The 19,592-nt window shown below is 40.4% G+C and overlaps 1 protein-coding gene across 2 annotated transcripts in view; it reads right to left on the bottom strand.

Moving 5' to 3' along the window:
- SHROOM2 (shroom family member 2) overlaps window positions 1-18,509 on the bottom strand; it is a 120,469-nt gene extending 101,960 nt beyond the window's left edge. For both annotated transcript variants that reach the window (XM_050332923.1, XM_050332924.1), the window contains exon 1: window positions 18,266-18,509. In XM_050332923.1, coding sequence (XP_050188880.1) covers window positions 18,266-18,484 — 219 coding nt within the window. In that variant the 5' untranslated portion in view covers window positions 18,485-18,509. The remainder of the gene's footprint in view (window positions 1-18,265) is intronic.
- Window positions 18,510-19,592: the final 1,083 nt, after the last annotated feature.

The raw sequence follows: 19,592 nt of genomic DNA, 5'->3' as shown, positions 1-19,592 counted from the left end.
AAAATAATTCCTCTCTAAAAGCCCAGGAGAAAAAAAGATATAGAAATATAGAAATAAAAAGTCCAGTTTCACAATACTGAAAGGATACTAAAAACATCTCACTGGCATCTACACTATGGACAGTTCAATTTTTCTGGGTTTGGGGTTTTTAGTTGGAATTTTGGTTCGTGTTAGGTTCAGAAGGTTCTTTGTGGGGTTTTTTCCTTTTTTTTTCAAATGATCTGCAAGAGGATGAACAAAGTTTACTAATGATGTAAGAAAGTTTCATGTAACCCCACCCAAACAAGAATCCAGCAGAATTTAGAACGTTAGAGAGAAGAACAGGCTGGCCAGAGATACTGACCCATCACCAGCACAAGAAGAATTTAATCAGGACAGACTTGAGCTTAGAAAAGATGTGGCAAGAAGAACTATTATATATTAGCCTTCAACTGTCATGAATATGCAAAATGGGGATGGCCAGTTATTTTTCAGAAACATAATAAAGTCAGTTATATAGTTGTGTAAAATAGCACAGTTTTCTTAAAAGCAGGTAAGAAACATTGCTAGTAGATACTGAGGAAGGTAAAAGTTTAAAAATATAGTGATGTTAAAAAAAAATAATAAAAAAAATCAGTCCTGCCATGAATTTGCTAATTGACTCAAACACAAATAACTCAGACATGTCTACCTTGCTGTCTAATTAAAAGAAAAAAAATCAAAAGAGGGGAAATAATAGCAATTTTTAAATTACACTATATTACTTCTGCTTCTTAGAACCATACCTCAGTTACTAGCTCCCAGCTGCTTCCACAAACAGGAAACTAGGACTGGGAGACTTTGTCCCTACTCAGCACAGCTGTCCCCCTGTTCCTAGATACAGCAGACATGCCCTTCCAGACAATATTCCTATCTTATGATGCTAAGGAGGAAGATGAGGGGGAGGAAGGAGGAAATCAATCCATAACACAAACAGCACATTAAGATGGCTATACAGCAGCTACTATAAAATGCATAATGTTAGCAAATCAACAAGAACAAAAAATAATTCCTTTTTTGATTTGAAAGGAAAGGATACTGTCAACAACTACAGGTAAGGCATTTTCAGAAAGAGGTACAAGGTCATAACATCTCTAAGCAACATTGTGATAGTCAGGAGCAGCAGATGTTATTTTCAAGAGTAAACAGGTTTGGGAAAACAGCACTGGAAAACTGCATCCATAGAAGAGATATTCATAGGAAAGTGATCTCAAATGAAAGAGCTACAAAAAAAACCAGAGGTCTAACTCTGGAGACAAGAACAAACACATTGAATGATAAAGGAAAAGAAATAAAAGAAATGTACCTAATTTCTACAAATTCTTAAACTGATGACACAGATATTCATGGCAGTATTGCATGTGGAGCAGTAACACTATTTTGAGCGTCCTTATATGCCAAAGTCAACCAGAAGCTTTTGAAAAATGTAATGAATTGACAGAAATCTGTATTGCTATTTATTATACGTATATAAAAAAAGGACATATTATTGACTGGAAAGCACAGCTAACTTATCAGGCTGTCTGGTTTGTAACGGATAGTAGATGAATCAACACTTTGTCAGTGGATACTGACAGAGGCTCACCATCAGCAGACTCTACCAGTGCTAATAGTTGATCAAATGAAAGAATTTCAGCTAAGAATTTTAAAGCTTAACAGGGAAATTACAACTCCAATCCAATCTCAATGTCAGAATACCAAGGCCAAGCTCTGGACAAACACAGTCCAGTCACATGAACTTATGACTAAATAAAGATAGTTTGTGTAAGTTTTCTCCTTACTTGCTGTGACTCCATAAATGCACATTTAAATAAAATGAACAGGAATCTTCCTGGGCAATACAAGTTCAACTGAAAGTATTGGTCTTCTAAGTTTTCCAGAGCTATGCTATAACTATTTTTTCTCCTCTGTGAACCAGCAGGATATGTTCTTTTAGACCTGAAAATACTGGTTCTCCCTAAACATATGAAATTTTAAATGTGAAACAATTAGAAGCTGCTCTCTGAGAATATACAGAACTGTTCCTGCAACAGTCATTACACAGAAACTGCAGCAAATCAAGAAAAAATATGTCTAGACCTTGATGGAAATCTTTGATTGGCAAGACCAAGATGTTTTCCTCATCAGTGGGGATGCCCAATACATTATTACAGTTCATGGCCTGCACGTTAAGAGCTCATCACATTTGCAAATGTATTAGTCACATTTATTTCCCGCAGATCTTTCCAGCTGAAACTACCAAGCAACCAGAAACTATGGCTTGATGCATCTCCCACACTCAAGGAGTCACCAGCTGACTCCAGCCAGATTACAACAGAGCAGCCGTACATCAGTGTGACGCAGGCTCCCGTAGGAAGTTTTCCTTGTGAGAATTACAAGCACAAAACTGATACAGCCACAGAGATAACCACAAATTGCTGCTATTGTCATCTTGTATAATAAGCTCCAGTGCTGCTGCACACCCTCAGGTCTCCACCCAAAAGCAGCCCCAAGCAAGAGGAGTATCTTGGAAGAAACAGAGGCTTATTACACCTTAGCACCAAAGAACTTCTACCATGTGCACAGCACCACAGACTATGATATATCATAGAACAGTCTGGGTTGGAAGGAAACCTTAAAGATCATCTATTTCCAATTCCCTGACGTGGGCCCAGACACCTTCCACTAGAAAAGGTTGTTCAATCCACTAGACCTGGTCTTTTGTTTTCATTATAAACAGGTTATGACTCAGATGTTCTTACACACTGTCAGAGACAGTGTGACAAACTCTGTGAGAAGGAATTAAAACTACTGTACAGTAATGAGAAAACTAGGGAAATCCAATTAAGAAGTAAACACACATTTTGTTTTGAATTCTAAAACTTTTAAGAAGTTTATTTAAACTGCTAAGATAGTCCCTATGGAAAGAGAATGGGCAGATTTAAGAATTTTCTACACCACAGAGAAGACCAGACAAAGAAAGCTTTACCTCCAAACACTACTGTGACACTAAAAATAAGGTTAAAAGTCCCTGTCAAGAGAAGGAAATAATACAAAATACAAAACCAGAGATATGACATTAAGCATAAGAATTTAATTTTAACTTGTATCTAAGTAATCTCAGTGATTTTTTCCAGAACTACTGAAGAGGTTATTGTAGTTTAAAAATGAAAATATGGATAAAATATGAGGAATGACTGAAGAAATTCCAACACTATCTACTCTAATCTCAAAAATCATCTGGCATTTAGCTGATAAATGAAAATACTGTACTATTTCAGAGTAAGACCTGACCTCATATCTTATATAATCAATCTTATGATCATGGAAAAACAGAGATTCACAGCTGTGTTTAACTACCAACACAGACACATATTTTCATTTGAGTATCCTGCACACACAATGCAATACAAAACAAAACCCACTTCTTCCTGTACTTAACCTGAATGGTATCAGTCAAAAGTTTCACTGTTCAGCTGCCGTATTTAGCTGCCTAATTAACAGCTTGGTAGATTACAGATCAGATAATTTCCTAGCATTTACTCTATCATCATACAAAAAGCTTTTTGGTTTGGAACCCCAATCCATTTCTGTTTCTTCAGAAACTGTGAATGGAAAAAATACTAAAAAGTTCTATGAGTTCACAATCCAACTTTATTTCTGATCCGCTTTCTTCCAGGTACATTGACCTGAGCCAAATAACTAGTTTCACATCAAGCAAGTATTTAAAAAACCAAACAAACAACAACAACAAAACCCAAAACAAGCAAACAAACAAAAACACAAACCAAAACCCAACACCACTCAACAACAGAAAACATAAGACAAAGTTAGAGACACACTGCTTAAAGGTTAGGAACTATTCCCGTTATTTCAAACATGAGAAGTCTTCAAGTTTGTTAGATTAAAAATCTATTGAATTTTGGTCTGTGTTTCAATTTCTTTGAGTAAAATACATTTTGTCAGTTTTTAAGTAACTGTTATACCATTTTCCAGCACCAAATCAATTTTCAACATCCTTTTAATAAACTAGAAGCTTGTGTCAACTGCTGTGCACCCGATTAAAGAACCTCACCAATATATGATGACTATATCCTTGGCTGCAATACCCAAGACCCCCCACTACCCCTTTTTTGTTGATGCCGCTGCATATTGAACTCCACATTAAACATCTTACGTCTCTTCTTGCCTTATGAGGAAGTCCCCATTCCCACATGCACAACTTGCACTGCATTTGCATTACAGCAAGAAGTGCCACAACAGAGAACTGTCCCTTTTTTTCAAAAAAAACACCAAAAACAACCAAAACAAACCACCAAATCCTCAAAACCAAAACACTGGAATATGCTGGAGGTCATAAGGTGTTCCTGTTTTCCTTCCAAAACTGTAAGCTTTGAATAATACGTGCTCAAGAATGGAAAATTCTTTTTCTGTCACTGTACATTAAAGCTAGTTCTGCTTTTTAAAATGTGTAACTACCACATCGTGCTCCTTCTGCCTCAACTCACAGTCTAATCAGAAAGGGAAATAACTCTCAGCATACCTCAGGAAGGAGACACATTTTTCTAATGCTTTGGTACAATTTAATCATCACCTGGACAACTATCATCAAACATTACAAAACATCCACTAACCTTCCCAGATGCTCCTCTCTTCAAAACTAAAGCGGGATGAGATGTCTTAGCTGCATGAGTCACAGAGGTAGAGAAAAAACAACATGCTCTCTTGCATACCAAAATTCACAGGATATTTTTTCAGGTCACAGTTTGTTGTGTGTACTCTGGCTTAAAATTAAAAAATCAGCCCGATTAACTTCAAATACAACTACAAAAACACAAAAATCACTGTTCTTCCTGCAAGCTTTTGACTTCCTCTTCATTTGTATTTAAATTTATGCTACAGTAAGTACAGACATCTTTTTATTGCTCTTATTTACATATTACACCTTTCTAATAAACTAGTACCTAAGCCATGGTTTTATAAAAATCATCTTTTGTCTTCACCTTACTCTAAGATCCATGTCTATAATTAACCACAGGTGGTATTAGCCACCTCACTAATCAAAGTTGTTCAATGCTTTCATCATGAGATCATATTTTCTGTTAGCGGTTGATGAATTTGACATACTTCAATTAGTTAGGCAGAAACTTTCCATTGTGCATGTCAGCCTCAGACACTCAGCCTTCTTAAATTTAAACTGCAATGGTTCACCCAAGAAACAGATGAAGAAATAAAACGAAGAAAACAAACACATTAAATAGTAAAACTGGCAACTAAATCTGAAACACTCTAGTGATCCCTGCTTCAGCAAAATCAGACAGCATTCACCACGTGAGTTTGGCCGTCTGCGTGTGTGCATGCCTTATGTCACTTATTAAACACCTAATACCTGGACATTTTCAAAGAAGTCTCAACTTCAAGTCCTGTGAGAGATCCTCCATTCTAAATATTTTGTAGGCTTGGGGCTCCAAAGGCAAAGAAAGATGTGGAGCTAGGGACAGAAATAGCAGAGTGAAAGATACTGGTAAAGAAAGAAGATTTTGACTATTTAATTGAACCCACAATCGCTTACATGAGGAGAATGAGAGGGGATAAAGATTTCTGAGTAAGGAAGAGGGAATACTGGAACAGGTTAAAGGAAATTCAGAAAAGTCAGGGCCCAAGTACCAGAAAGAAGAGGCAACTACAACACATTCCGTCCAGAACCTGGAGAGCAAGTTCTTGAATCCAAACACTCCCTTGGCAGGGGAAAAACATAAACCCAGAGGGCAAGGTACACCAGTCTAGTGTTGAGCCCCATAGAAAAATTAGTTTGGAAAATTGCAGTTCAGCTGATAAAATTATAAGGACACCATTGGGATACCACCTTTCTTTTGCCTTCTCTTAAGAAAAATAAGTAAAAGCAAACAAACATCAAAACTATTACAAGAACATAAAATGTAAAGACCAAACCACTGTAGAATGATTTAAGACTTCTGCGACTAAGTGTTATACGTACAACTCTAGCCCAGACTCCTTACAGCCATACATAACATGCCAAATTTCATGGCCAAATAGAATCATAGGATGGTTTGGGTTGAAAGGGACCTTAAAGAAGATCTAGTTGCAACCCCCTGCCACAGGCAGGGACACCTTCCACTAGACCAGGTTGCTCAAGGACCCTCCCAATCTGGCCTTGAATACTCCAAGGGATGGTGCATCCACAGAGCTAACAGAATTAAACAAATCAGAAAACTAGAAGAAAACTTCTCAGTGCAAAGTCCAAAAACATTTTTAGAAAGCAGTATATACACTATCAATATGTTATTAAAAGGTAAACAACTAATTTTATTTCATATCAACAAAGATGCACTTAGAAGTCCTCACAGAAATTTCCCCAAAATTCAAAGAGAAGAAAACTTGGCCATAAAAAATTGCAGCCAGTATAAATCAAGTATAGAAGAAAATTCCATGGCTTTAGTCAAAGAGGCACCTAAAACAGATGCAGACATAGCTACAATCTGCCATGACTTAGTTTAGGGTTGATTCAGTGAACTTGCTCTCCTAGATGGTCAAATGTCAAGTATTTTTTGGTAACAAAAATTAAAACAAGCAAAATAATTTTCTTTTTACTCTGATATTAGTAACAGTTATGTCCATTTTATCCTCAGAAGAGGGCTGAACATATTTTATTGTTTGTAATCACAAGATGAAGAAAGAGTACATGTCTGGATTCAGACTGCTCATTTATGAAAATTAAAAAGTTAGAAAACAGGAGATAAGAATTTACAAAATTATTTCCATACTTCCACTTAATTTTCACTGAAAATCAGCTGGACTATAGTCTGTAAATCACTGGAGAGCATGTGACTGTATACCACAATGTTGCCACTCCCTGCTGCTCATCTCCACTCCCTCTAATCGGATAATTAAATTGCTCATGCAACATTTCCTCAGTCAGCTTTCAGCAAAGTAAACTAGGTTGCTAAAGACTTGATGTTTGCAGCACTGGATTTAGGGTGGAGTCTTAAGCTATCCCAACACCTTTAGGTGGAAATTAGGGTGATCATAACAACTATTGATACAATATACTGGAGCAGACGGTAGCCTCCAATTAGTGCTAGTGATGTGCAGACGAAGAAATTACATTTTTTTATTTTGTCTGCAGTTAGAAGAAATGCTCATGCTCCCCTGATGAAAATTGTATGCTATGCACAATGATGAAAAGTAAATTCATCATCAATCTTCAAGTCACTGACAGTGCCTTTCTATCAGAGAGTTGTAAGTAGGTCATAGTAATGAGAACTTGAATGAAATTCAAGTGGTCAGCAAAGACGTGCTTTGGCTAAAAAAAAATTATTTCCTTATGAAGCTTTATTACCAGTAAATTACAAATCGCACAGATTCAAATGTCTGATTGACCTTCTATATAAGGAGTCCACATTATGGGGCTTTTTTGCCTCCTGCTCAGGTGCTGATAGTCTATCACACTCCATTCAGCTCTTCTATTTTTCTGAGGCACTGAGAGCATCTGTGTATTTTGGGTAGGTAGTGGGTTTAATTTTGTAAACAGAGATCTAATTGTACACTGCAGTACACTATTGATGATGAACACTGTAGATACACAATCACAAACCATTGCTTTCTATTGTGAAGAATTTACTACCAACAGTATCACACAGCTACACCCTTTTGAGACAGCTCTGTGTAATCCTAGGGGTTTCATATATTTGGGGTTTGGGTTTTACTAAAAGGCCATAAAGTCTTTGTCACCATAATATTTCAGCACTTCTGTATCAGGTCAGTTTTGAGAAACAACTTGTGCGAAATGTTGTTGGTTCCACACAACACCAGACACTGAGGCAAAGGTGCTACACAATTTCTCACAGGTACACAAGAAACCTGTGGCAAAACAGGTAACTAATTTACTAGACCTTCCAATTTTCATTTCTCTGGATTTCCTGTTTCTTGCTTCTGACAGGGTTTTGTATTGGAGCTTTGCAAACTCGGACCCATTACTGCCTTCAAGGAACCAAACCACCACCAAAGAGCCCCACGCCTCTTTACACATATATTTTAATCACCTTGATATAACAGGTCACAGCTACAATATTTGTTAAGATGACGATTTCCTTAATCAGACAGAAGAAATTCAGTTGAGCAACAAAAGACTTGTCTTACACCCCTCCCTAACATGAGATTGAGTCATCACAGAAACTCCTCAGGTCTCCAAGGTGTCAGGAAAGGCACAGCTCTGCTCTTGATAGCAATCTTCCACAGCAGTGAGGAAAAACATCAAGTTCCCAGAAGGTAAAGACTGTAGGAAAAAAGTTATTTTACTGTAATATCTGTTTTATAAGCAGGGGAGCAAATTTTTGGGTTTTACCTTTTACAAAACAGGAGAAAGACAGAAGAACAAGAAATATGAAAGTTCTTGCACATACTAAGAATACATAGTGAAAAGGGGAGGGGGGTAAACTACCTTAGAGCTTAAAAGTTGTGTTCTAACAATCTTCTGGAAGTAAAAGTAGAATTATGACATTAGAATTGCAGTAATTTGAGAAAATGCAGTATTTATATCACATCTTACAGCCTCAGAACAAGACACTGTTTTTTAATTTTACGGGAGCTTTTATATTTAGAAATAAAGGTACTCGACCAAAATAGTCATGTAAGAAACAGATTACAAACTGTATATAAAAGCTGATTTTTAAAGCATACAGTTGTCTTAACACATTAATTATATTTAACAGATAAATGAAGTTTCAAGTTTACCTGTTATTTTAAAATTCTCTTCACCTATATACGCTTATATACACCCAACAAAACACTACCTTACATCAACACAGTATGTTTGCACCTTTTATTTAAATGAATGGCTGTGAAATGGATGTTTTGCTATTCCATTAAAAAAGACAACTGCAAATGTATCTGATGAAAATCTAATGTCGCCCTTTCTTCTCGATCAAAAAAACATGTATTTGTAGAGGAAATAAAGCAATTTACAACACTGTAATTATTGTGTTATGCAGAATTCAAATACTCCTCCGGAGTTGGATAATTCACTACATCAGATATCAGCCAGCTAAACACCCACAAACCCATTTTTGCATGTAATTTGTTTAAGAAAATTAACACAGTGATGACTAACTGACACTGTGTAGGAAGCATTTCACTTCCTTTACCATTAGATCATGTTTCTATGATACTATCCTAAAATATTAACAGTACTTTACTGAAAAATATACAGCTTCCAAATGAAGTATTGTTACCCTCCACCAGTAACTTTTACAGTATTTACTGAACCAAATCAGAGGTTTATTTCCTAAAGAATGCTGACTAGTTCATTTATATTTGGAAAACTGGGAGACATTGCTTTGTTTAATAGTTTATGTTGGAAGCCTTCAAAGCAAATGTACAACAAAGTATGTTTTATCTCAAGAGAGAGAAAAATTTCAAAATAATCTGTTTGCATAGCTTCGTGAAGGGATTTTAAGAACAACCATATATTATACTGAAGAGGAAAAGTATTGAAACTGTCACTTTGAGTACAGCATAGGTACCTCTGCATCACTTCTGAACAAATAACTGTACTATCCCCATTGGCAGATCCCTCCCTCCTTCAGCTATCCAGACTTGACTGCAGATCCATTATTGAGAGAATATAATAGGATTGAGGATGAAGAACTTGTTATTCTAAAATGAAAGTGTCTGGCCATTTTAAAAGGCTCTGGATTTTGTTTCAAGTAAGTTTCATTAACACTTGGATCTTTTTCCATTAAAAGACAAACAACACAAAACAAAGCACAGCTTACAAGGAGGCTTGTGTGTTTCCATTAAAAATACCCAAAACTCTGTCTTATGGTGATGCAACCATTTCAACAAAATCAAATTGAATTCATCCTTACACATCAGCAAAAGCATATTTAGACTGCATCACCCTGCTCAGAGATAACTACCTCTGCTATTACCAGAACATTAAACACCCCGTTGTTGTAGATGACACAAATGCACAAAGGTCTAGAGCTCTGCAGGTAAAGACACGGTCTCAGAAACGTGATGGACAGAACAGCAAAGAGCCTGGAGCAAGGAAAGGATCCAGTAAGGCCACCTACAATCACAATAACAAGAAAAGCCTTGATCATGATCCATCTCCCTTCTAAAAAGTCATTCAGTTAGATAAATGACTACAAGAATGGATGAAACTACTGTTACTAGCTATCCAAAGGGATACAGTTCAGTTCTCATTATGTTGCCTATTTCCAGCTTTCAGTCACTGAGACTGTTCTTTGCCCTTTGAAAACCAGGCCACTCTACATCCTTCAAAAACCTCATTACTAAATACAGTTCTTCAGAAAATCTGTATCTGAGAAACATGACACGCATTTCCTAACTCATGTATCAGTTGATAGATATGGCTAGGTAAGAAGAATTTACACATTTCAAAGAACCTAACAATTCAGATATGGAGTGATTTCAATAGGGAGAGAGCAGGGCTGGCTGCAGAGAGGAAGCCTTTTCTGTGTGGGGTGAGGTAGGAGAAGTACAGGGACACAGGATGTGAGGCATTCCCCTCTGCCAACACTACTGAGCTTTTGACTAAACAGTTCAAAGCTTTCAGTTGATTTTGGTGTTTCATCAGGGTTCAGAAGAACTTTGAAATAACCACCTCTTTTCTATCATCAAACACTCAACTCCATCTGTTTTTGCTTTAAGACTCAACCCAAGAATTGTGTACCTGACAAAGCTATTCAGTTTCTGAAATCTACAATTCGTTGCATTTCCAGCATTTACCAAACAGTCGGCTCTCTCTGCCTGGGGGAGTCGAGAACACCTCAATGACTGTCAGGTACATGTAAAGGCCACTAAAGACCCCACAACAACTTGTCATATTGCAGATGCTATTCCATTATCTTTGATATAAGAGATCTCTGCTTCAGAAGAATGCCCAAAATTAATTAAAGATTGAATACTAATAGCGTATTAATTTACAGCGGCGGGGGGAAGAAGTTCTCTCCTAACAAATGTTTTTTGTCCTTAGTAGGTTACAGCTCTACCCTGATTAGCTTGATAAATCAAACTGAAAAGCTATGTTCTTAAACAATCAGAGAAATAAAGAATTTTGGAACATTTTAGGTATAGCCACGCATACTGCAAATACAGAGACAGTAATATTGCTCAGGAATATTACATCTTTCTACAGTAGATGTAGGCATCCAGGTATGTGTTGAGGAACCACAGGTACCCTCAGCTTCTCACACGGTTCACACCAAATAGTACACACCTTCAGAGAGCAACTTGGAGCACTTAAGTCCTGTCTAATTTAAACACTACAAACCACTTTCCAAAAGTATCAACTTCTATTAAACATTCAGCTTAAGCCTCTGTGAACACCACTGAAAGTCTGCTGCTTGGCAAAGCATATATGGAGGACAAAACACATCCCCCAGTCCATCAAGTTGAATTTTCAAAACTGGTTCCAATTCAAAAGGCTGGAAGGTGTAAAGACCTTCCCGGATCTTCGCTCGCGAAGACTGGCCATTATATATATTCTTATCTTAGTGATAAGCAAACACATACCTCCCAATTAAAAAAAAACAAACAAACAAAACACAACACAAAAAAAATCAAAACCAAAAATCCATAATTATGTTAAGTTTACAGAGAGGGGTCAATATTTTTCATGATGCATATATTAACAAAACTTTCAACTGACCTTATATCATAGAGGTTCAAAACAGACAGTAGATAGCAAGTCTATGTAGATTAAATGGATGAAGTCTCAGTATAACTAAATCAATTTTCAGTTAACTCTCTGTGAAACTCTTCATGCACTGTAACTCTTAAGCACACAGCAAGTAAAAATGGCTAGGACCTGTCTCAAACTTCTGTAATAAACTGACCCACAGAACTAGATCCATATACATCCTAGGTATTATATATATATATATATTACAAATGCACAGGAAGACTAAACACAAATGGCTTTTCTCGAGAAAAAAGAAGCTCACATTTGTGATATAAATTTAGTTTGGTTACTGATAAACAGTTGTTTCCTCTAATCTATACATGACCGCACTTCACTTCCCGTTTACCTTACTCTTTACACATTACCCTATTTTAAATATTCATTAAATGGGAGAACAAACAATGAATCAAGCTCTGCAAAAAAAGTTTGTACAGTCTATTGAGTAAAGCATATGTAGCATATGCATAAACACTATACATACCCACATTGGTTTTTCCTCTTAAAAAAGAAAACAAACAAAACAATAAGCATGGTGGATACTTAGGTAATAAATGGCATTACTAGAACACCTCCGACAACAACAAACAGTAATAGGAGGTCTCTGGCAGATCTTTTATTTTTAGGCCAGTGCCTATGGTAGCACACAAAATTCATACTGAAAAGTGTGAACTAACATATAAATTAATTAACAACTAGAGAAGTTTAAATTGTCCTTTGAATAGATCAAATTGATGAATATTCAAACAGTCAGTCTCACTGTCTAACTCCTATTGCAGTAACTATTCCCACAAAACACACTGGAATTGGTGTCTTCAGACATGAATGCTTTTGTTTGTGTTTTCCCTTAAACTAAAAATTCATGATAAATTTAACAGGTCTTGCCCAAGTAGCTGAAAGGAGGAAATGCAGAGGAGATAAAATCAAACAATTTAAAAGCAATCAGTATTTCCAAAAGTTAGAAGTTCACTTGTTGTAAGGAAGTTTCTTAGTTCTGGTTCTGGTTTTAAACACAAGCATTCTAACTCCTTGGAAGATTTCTGTACTGCAATGTAGTGTGAAATGCACAAAGGAAGACTGCACTTTCAGTACTGCAAGCACACACACACCCCATTTCTTAAACCACACTCATACTGTTGACTGCTAAGCACAGAACTGAACTGACTTGAAACTTCTCCAGTCACAAGCCTTTAACCCATCCTTTCATTTCAACTCTTTTGTTTTTAAATCACATGTAGCGATATCCAAGATAGCTTTTAAATGCAATTTCCAATATTGGTTGCATTTCAACTTTTCAACTGTTAAAGCTCTTGCCAAAAAAACCCCAAAAAACAAACAAACAAACAAAAAGCCCCCTAACCTGAACCCAACCTCTTAAGCTTCATACTTCCACAGTCAAACCATTTAAACCTCATATGAAGGTGGTGGGCTCCATTCTGCCAGTAAATTAACAGTCATAATAAAGAGGTTATTCAACAACCATTAAAGCACTAAAACTGGGAGCGTTCTCTTCACCAGTCAGCTTACCAAACTAAAAAGCAGTAAGATCTTCCTCCATCAAAGCAAATTCTACTCTTCCAATAATAGAGACCTGGGATGTAACAACCAGATCACTTAGGACATTGAAAAAAGCAATATATAACATTGTTTCTATAACGTTGAAAAGCCCCCAATTTTTAACATATTTGGCAAGGGAAAAAAGATAAATAGTTACGTGATATTATTTCAAGTCTAAAACATTCATTCTAAGGTATGCATATTTCCTAATGTTTCTCAGCTATCAAATTTAACAATACAAAGAGATACAACTCAGACCATAAACCCCTCTCATAAGATAAGAAGTTGAATAAAGGTTTCAAAAGAAACATAGAACACGACTTGATACATTCTTTTAAAGTTGCTCATTAAGATACCTGTTCAAATTCTGAGTCATACAGAATTTTGTTTGGGTTTGATGACCAAGAGTAGATGAATAGAAAAGAGAATTTTTCCCGAACTAAAGGAACTGAATGAAATTTGCCGGGTTATGGAGATCTAGATTAGAATTGTTTCTTGGCCACAGAACAATGGCTCTTAATAACTTACAAATCAGCTGTTTACATGAATGACTGCATTTATATTGAAGCAGTAATTTCACGGATTACTCCTAAATGCTGGTTTTCTGGACATCAAGCTTTACAGCCAAGTTTAAGAATTATTAATGTCACAAGCAAGGTAGCTCATCTCAAACACTTAACTTGAGGGAGGCAACTAGTTTATGTTTGAAAATGTCTTTTTTTTGATTCATTTGTATATAGCACCATTAAAGCTTTTTTCCCCCCTCTAAATATCGTTGCAGGACAGTGATGTAAGTAATTGCTTTTAGTTAGTTTAAGGCCAAAGAATAAAGAATTACCTAATGAAAACAGCAATCACTTCACTTACTACTGATATAATAAATTAATAAAAGTCACATGGAGAAGTCTTGCAGCCAGTTAATACAGAAGCATTTCTTGATACAATTTAAATAATTGTTGGGTTAAACAAATTACAATTCACACTTAACCACACACAGGAGCACATTTGGAAAGTGCAATGGAATAAAGAAAATAGAAGTTCAGGGTCTGTCTGATACTTCTTTTTAAAAGATAGCACCTCCAGCTGGGACATGAATTCAGCACTGATTCAGGAGACAAGAGCTCTATCTACTAAATCATCAACAAAACTTCTTGCAACAGTCCAGGTTTCACTTGGAAATCTTGCAGAAATACCAGCCAAGCCCAGCCTTGATTAGACTGCAATGAGATCATTGCTTGAGGAGGTATAGCTGTAGGCTCTTGTAAAGCAGATACTAAAGAGAAATTTATTTAAATGATGCATCAATCTTTCTTGAAATGCATAAACTAGAATGTTTTGATATGTATTAACGTAATATGGATAAAGCTGACTGCAGAACAACTTCAGAGTTCCAAAGGCTATTGTTAGTACAGGAAGTGAAATGACTTGCTGTCCACCACCCACAATCAACACTATGATTGACACTGTAAGTTGGGCATCTCAGATAAGAGCCCTTTTAAAGTAAAAGTAATCAAGATAATGCAGCTATGGGAGATTTTAACAAGATTCACTTGAACACTTTGACTTTTCGCTATTTCCACTAAGATCTCCCTCTTCAGAGGTTTTTTCTTAAAAAAGCATAAAACACAAACTGAGGCTTGTGAGACTTCCAATTAAAGTCCTCAAAGCTCTCATTTCACCTTCTCTTGAAATACACATGTAGCTATAAAAAGCATGTCCTTTCTTTCAACATGTCAAATTAGGCAAGAACAAGCTGCCTTTGGGCAATTTTTTTTGGAATGTTATCACATACACATGCAGAGATCAGAAAAAATGTAAAGCATTTTTTAAAGGGACATTAAAAAATAATAGTATGCAACAAAGTGACAATGCTAAAAGACCTTTTTCTTAAATATTAGCAACACCATTTGCACGTGGGTGGGGCAAGTTTTAGAAGACCAGCTATGTTTAAAGATCAAGCAAGCTGTATCATGCACCGTTTTCCTCTGTGCCTATTGCAGCAATAACAAAAAGGGTAAGAGAAAAAAAATAAAATAAAAAGCCTTGTGCCTGGCAGGTGAACTCGGTATTCTGCCTACCACGTTGAGGACTAGAAGTCTTGTTTCAGTTACAGAAAGAAACGCTACCACGAAGCAGGGAAGGCGCCAGGGCTGGGCCCACTGCTGAGCACCAGCAGCGTGACTGTGCACTGACCTCTCCCGGGGCAAAGCGCTTCCCTCACAACATCAATCATGGAATGGTTTGGGTTGGAAGGGACTTTCAAAGGTCATCCAGTGCAGCCTCCCTGCAATGAGCAGGGACAAAATTCCAGCAGCTGAGCACACGCTTAGCCCCCTGCTAAGGCTGGGCATGTTTTCTCCTCTTTAGTATGCCTTCCCCTCTCTGGTAATCTGGTGGATCAAAGGACAACTCTTGTTTTAATTGACTAGATTTCCAGCTAACAAATTGCCAAATAGTATTTGTAGCTCTTCTTACCCTGGACTCTCCTTATGACATCTGTAATAAAAAACTTCCTTTCCTATCAGCAAGTGAAATAGCCACACAATCAGAGAAACTAACACCCAAGATGCGTGTTGCACAGAAAGTGCTGCAAAGTGCTTACTCGAGAATTTTTCAATTGCAGTATTTTATGATGCCACTTTTCTGGCAGTAGTGTCATATATGCTATGGAAAGCAGGAAATATTTACACCACAGACTTCCCAGCCTGTATATAAAGGGGCAACTTTCTTCAAAGGTTGATCTTGCTTTTGAGACTGTAAGAAAGGAGACAGGCAGAATTTTCGAAATCCCCCTTAAGTAGCTGCTATCTAAGACTCCATTCACACCTTGTCACATTCCTCTCCTCAAAAAGTGGCAGTTGACATCACCCACCCTCACTTTCCCGGAGATGCTCTGGACTAGAGTGAGACAGAGCTTCAGAACCAGCTAATGCTTAAGCACAGTTTGAATCCACAAAACCAGGTTTTCCACAGGTATCCTGAAGCATTCAGTGCAGTGGGTTTTCCTGGATCCCCCAGTGACCAGCCACCAGCCTACCTGGGAAGGGAGGGCACACAGAAAGAGAAGTGTGGGTGAAACGGCATCTCCTCATCCATGGCAGCCCAGTGATCCCCACTCAGGAAGGGTATAACTCAAGTCCAAGGCTCTCTTCAGCTGAGATGCGGAAACTTTACATGTCCTGCCTGTTTTAACCACCCAGTATTAAATTATTCTTCCCAGTAGCTTTCCACCACTAGAAGCAATACAGAAAAAAAACCAACCAAACACCATGATGGGTGGGCCAAATCAAGATGAAAAATTTTGCAGCTAAATAATTGTAGTCCCAGGGACACGAGTTCTTGTCCCTGGTTTCAAAAATAGTACTATACACTCGTATCCAATGATGACAAATGAAAATTTAAACCCAATGACACAGGTTGTCTCTTATCCCTAGGTCTGGATGGATGGACACAGATTTCTCATCCATGCTGTGTGGTTCCACCTAATTATTCCCTTGCAACAGACCCAGTTTACAAGGTTCCCAGCCCTAGACACTTCTCTTCACATACCACAGCCACATCCTCATGCCACAAATACTTGAGCCTGTTACTTAATACCTAGGTAACATTATGAATAAGTATCACTGATCAGTTTGTAGATGTAGCACTTATTAGCCACTATCAGAAAGGTGGAATTATTTGAATTGGCACTTAATAGCTCCTACATACATAGTAAAGTAGCTCTTTTCTCCTTTCCTCAAATCCTCCCAGGTTTGCTATTGCATAAATTCAGGGTACTGGTAAGAGGCCAACAGACTGGTAGTCATTTTTCAGCATATACATATTCTGACATTGACTGTTGTCTCAAAAAACAGCAGTAGGGAAGAAATCTAGAAACAGATGGTTTCAAAAGTCCTAACTTGGAAAGTCTGTATCACAGTTGTTTCAAGAGTGGAAGAAGGGAACCAACTAGGCAACTCACAATGAAACCAACCGAAAAATAAGATTAGAAGAATTTCTACTGTGGATAAAACAGGACTTGTTGACCTCTGACACCCTCTGGCACTTTCAAAATGGAAACAGGCAGAGACCAGAAGACTTGTTAATGACAGTATATATATATATATATATATATATATAAAATTTTCCTACAGATCTTGAGCAAAATGTGCTTTGCTAATGAGGATTTTTCTTTCACAAATCTACATGGATCTATTTTAATATGCTTTCACTGTGCAACATGAAAGCTGTCTTAACAGTTAAACACAACAGTTACTAGGGATGGGGGTTCTTAAAACATACCCAGATAAAAAACAAAACATTTTCTATAAAATCTGATCTATTTCTCTAACTCACGTACAATACACTGAGATTAAAGCTGTGAGTATACAAGAACTTAAAAAAAAAAAGTAACAGAAACGTCCCCCTTCCCGGTCTTCGGAGAATGAATTTGGTCACTAGCCACAAGACCTTTTTGTTTAAAGGAGGAGGGAGATTCAAAAGGCTACCCTAATTACTTAGAATTTGCAAGTGCAACAGCAGCAGAGAAAACTCAGCCTCGGAGCCGGCAGTTTCAGTCTCCATACCCTCTTACGCCAGAAGCCCGGAGGGAAAAGAAGGAGGGAACAGCCCAGCACAGGGTTTCGGGTCCCACAGCCAGTTACCAGCGCCGCAACGACGGCACCGGCTGTTTAATGGGCAGCAAGAGCGGCCAGAAGCGGCAGGTCGGGGCCGCCAGGCTGCCGGCGCCCAGCAACCTGTTGCCCGCGGAGCTGCCGGGATGCGCCCCGTCCTCACGGGTCCCCGCTCCCCGGACACCCAGGGCGGCTCCGGGGCCCCGGAGCAGGGCCGGGAGGGGGCCGGCCCGGCGGCACCTGCGCTGGGCGCGCTGCCCCGCGGTACCTGCGCCGGGGCCGGGCCCGCTGCCCCCGCCGGGCTGTCACCACCACGGGCACGGCAACATGGAGCCGGCCGGACCCACCTCCCCGCCCCGCCGGCGCCGCTCACCTTGGTGATGATGAGGGGCTCTCCGTGCTCCCGTCCGCCCTTCAGCGTGAAGCCCCAGGGAGCCCCACCGGTCAACTGCACCTCCACCAGCTTGTAGCCCTCGGCTGCCCGCTGCTCCACCATCACCATCACGGGCCCCGGCTCCACCAGCACGGTGCCGAGTCGCTGGTCGCCGCCGGCCAGCCGCTCCCGCCCGGCCCGCAGCCCCACGTCCTCCATGGAGCGCCGGTCGCGGCCGGGGCTGGCTCTTCTCTGCCGGCCGCTCCGCGGTACGCGCCCGCCGGCGGCCCCCGCCGAGCCACCTACCCGCTCCGCAGCGCCGGCCGGCCCGGCCCCATCGGCGGCGAGCGAGGGCTGCACCGCCCGCCCCCTCCTCCTCCTCCTCCTCCCCGCAGCCCGCGGTATTGTCTCACGCCGAGGCCAGACCCCGGCGGCGGGGGGGCGGCTCCAACTTGTGGCAACTTGGCGGCGGGGCAAACGCCGCCGAGCAGCGCGGGGCGCCGGGCGGGGAGAGGCGCCCCCGCCTCCCTCTCGCCCCGAAAAGAGGGCGAAACTCGCGTTCCGCCCGCTCGGCCCTCCCCGGGAGCGGCAGCCCCACGGCGCGATCCCCCGGACGAGGAGGAGCAGATGCAGGGCGAGGGGGGAGCAGTCCCGAACCGACCGCCAGACAAAGGCGGCGGCGACAAGATCCGTGAGCCCCGAGCAGCCCCGGGGCCGTGCCCGGGCCACCCCCGCCCCGCCACACGCAGGGGCGGCCGCACCTCCCCCACACCCCCGTTCCCAAACAAAAGCGGCGAGCAGGTGGAGGGCGGGGGAAAGGGCAGCCGGCTGCTGTGGCCGCCCCCCAGGTCAGGGACGCCCCGCCTTCGCGGTGCCTGGCGGCGGGAGGCCGGGGTAGGGAGCAGAGAGGGGGGCGGCTCTTCCCGTCTCGCCGCGGTGTTCGGGGAGGGTGAGCGGGGAGAAGCCGGGCAGCGCGGGGGGCACTCAGGGAGCCGCCGAGGGAGGGAGGCGCTTCCTGCCGGCCGCGCCCCCTGCCCCGCGCTGCCTCCACCACCTGTGGGGCGCAGGGGCCCCGCAGTCGCGGTCCGGGCTCTCCCGCCGAGCCCCTCTAGCAGCAGCCCCGCACCACCGCCCGGCCCGGGCCTCCGCGGTCGGGACGAGCTTGGCTCCGGGATGCAGCCGTGGGAAAGACAGGTGAAGCCTTACAACAAACGAACCCAACGGGGAAGAGTTTTGGAGTCCCAGACTCAAAAAAGTTTGATGGCAGAATGCGAGGCAAAACTGGAAGTGCTAATCTTCACGCAAATCTTATTTTATGGATAGGAAA

Source organism: Myiozetetes cayanensis, unplaced genomic scaffold (genome assembly GCF_022539395.1).
Source record: "Myiozetetes cayanensis isolate MyiCay16 unplaced genomic scaffold, myiCay2020 scf5-8, whole genome shotgun sequence".
NCBI classification, from domain to species: Eukaryota; Metazoa; Chordata; class Aves; order Passeriformes; family Tyrannidae; genus Myiozetetes; species Myiozetetes cayanensis.
This window is presented reverse-complemented; position numbering and strand designations above follow the sequence as displayed.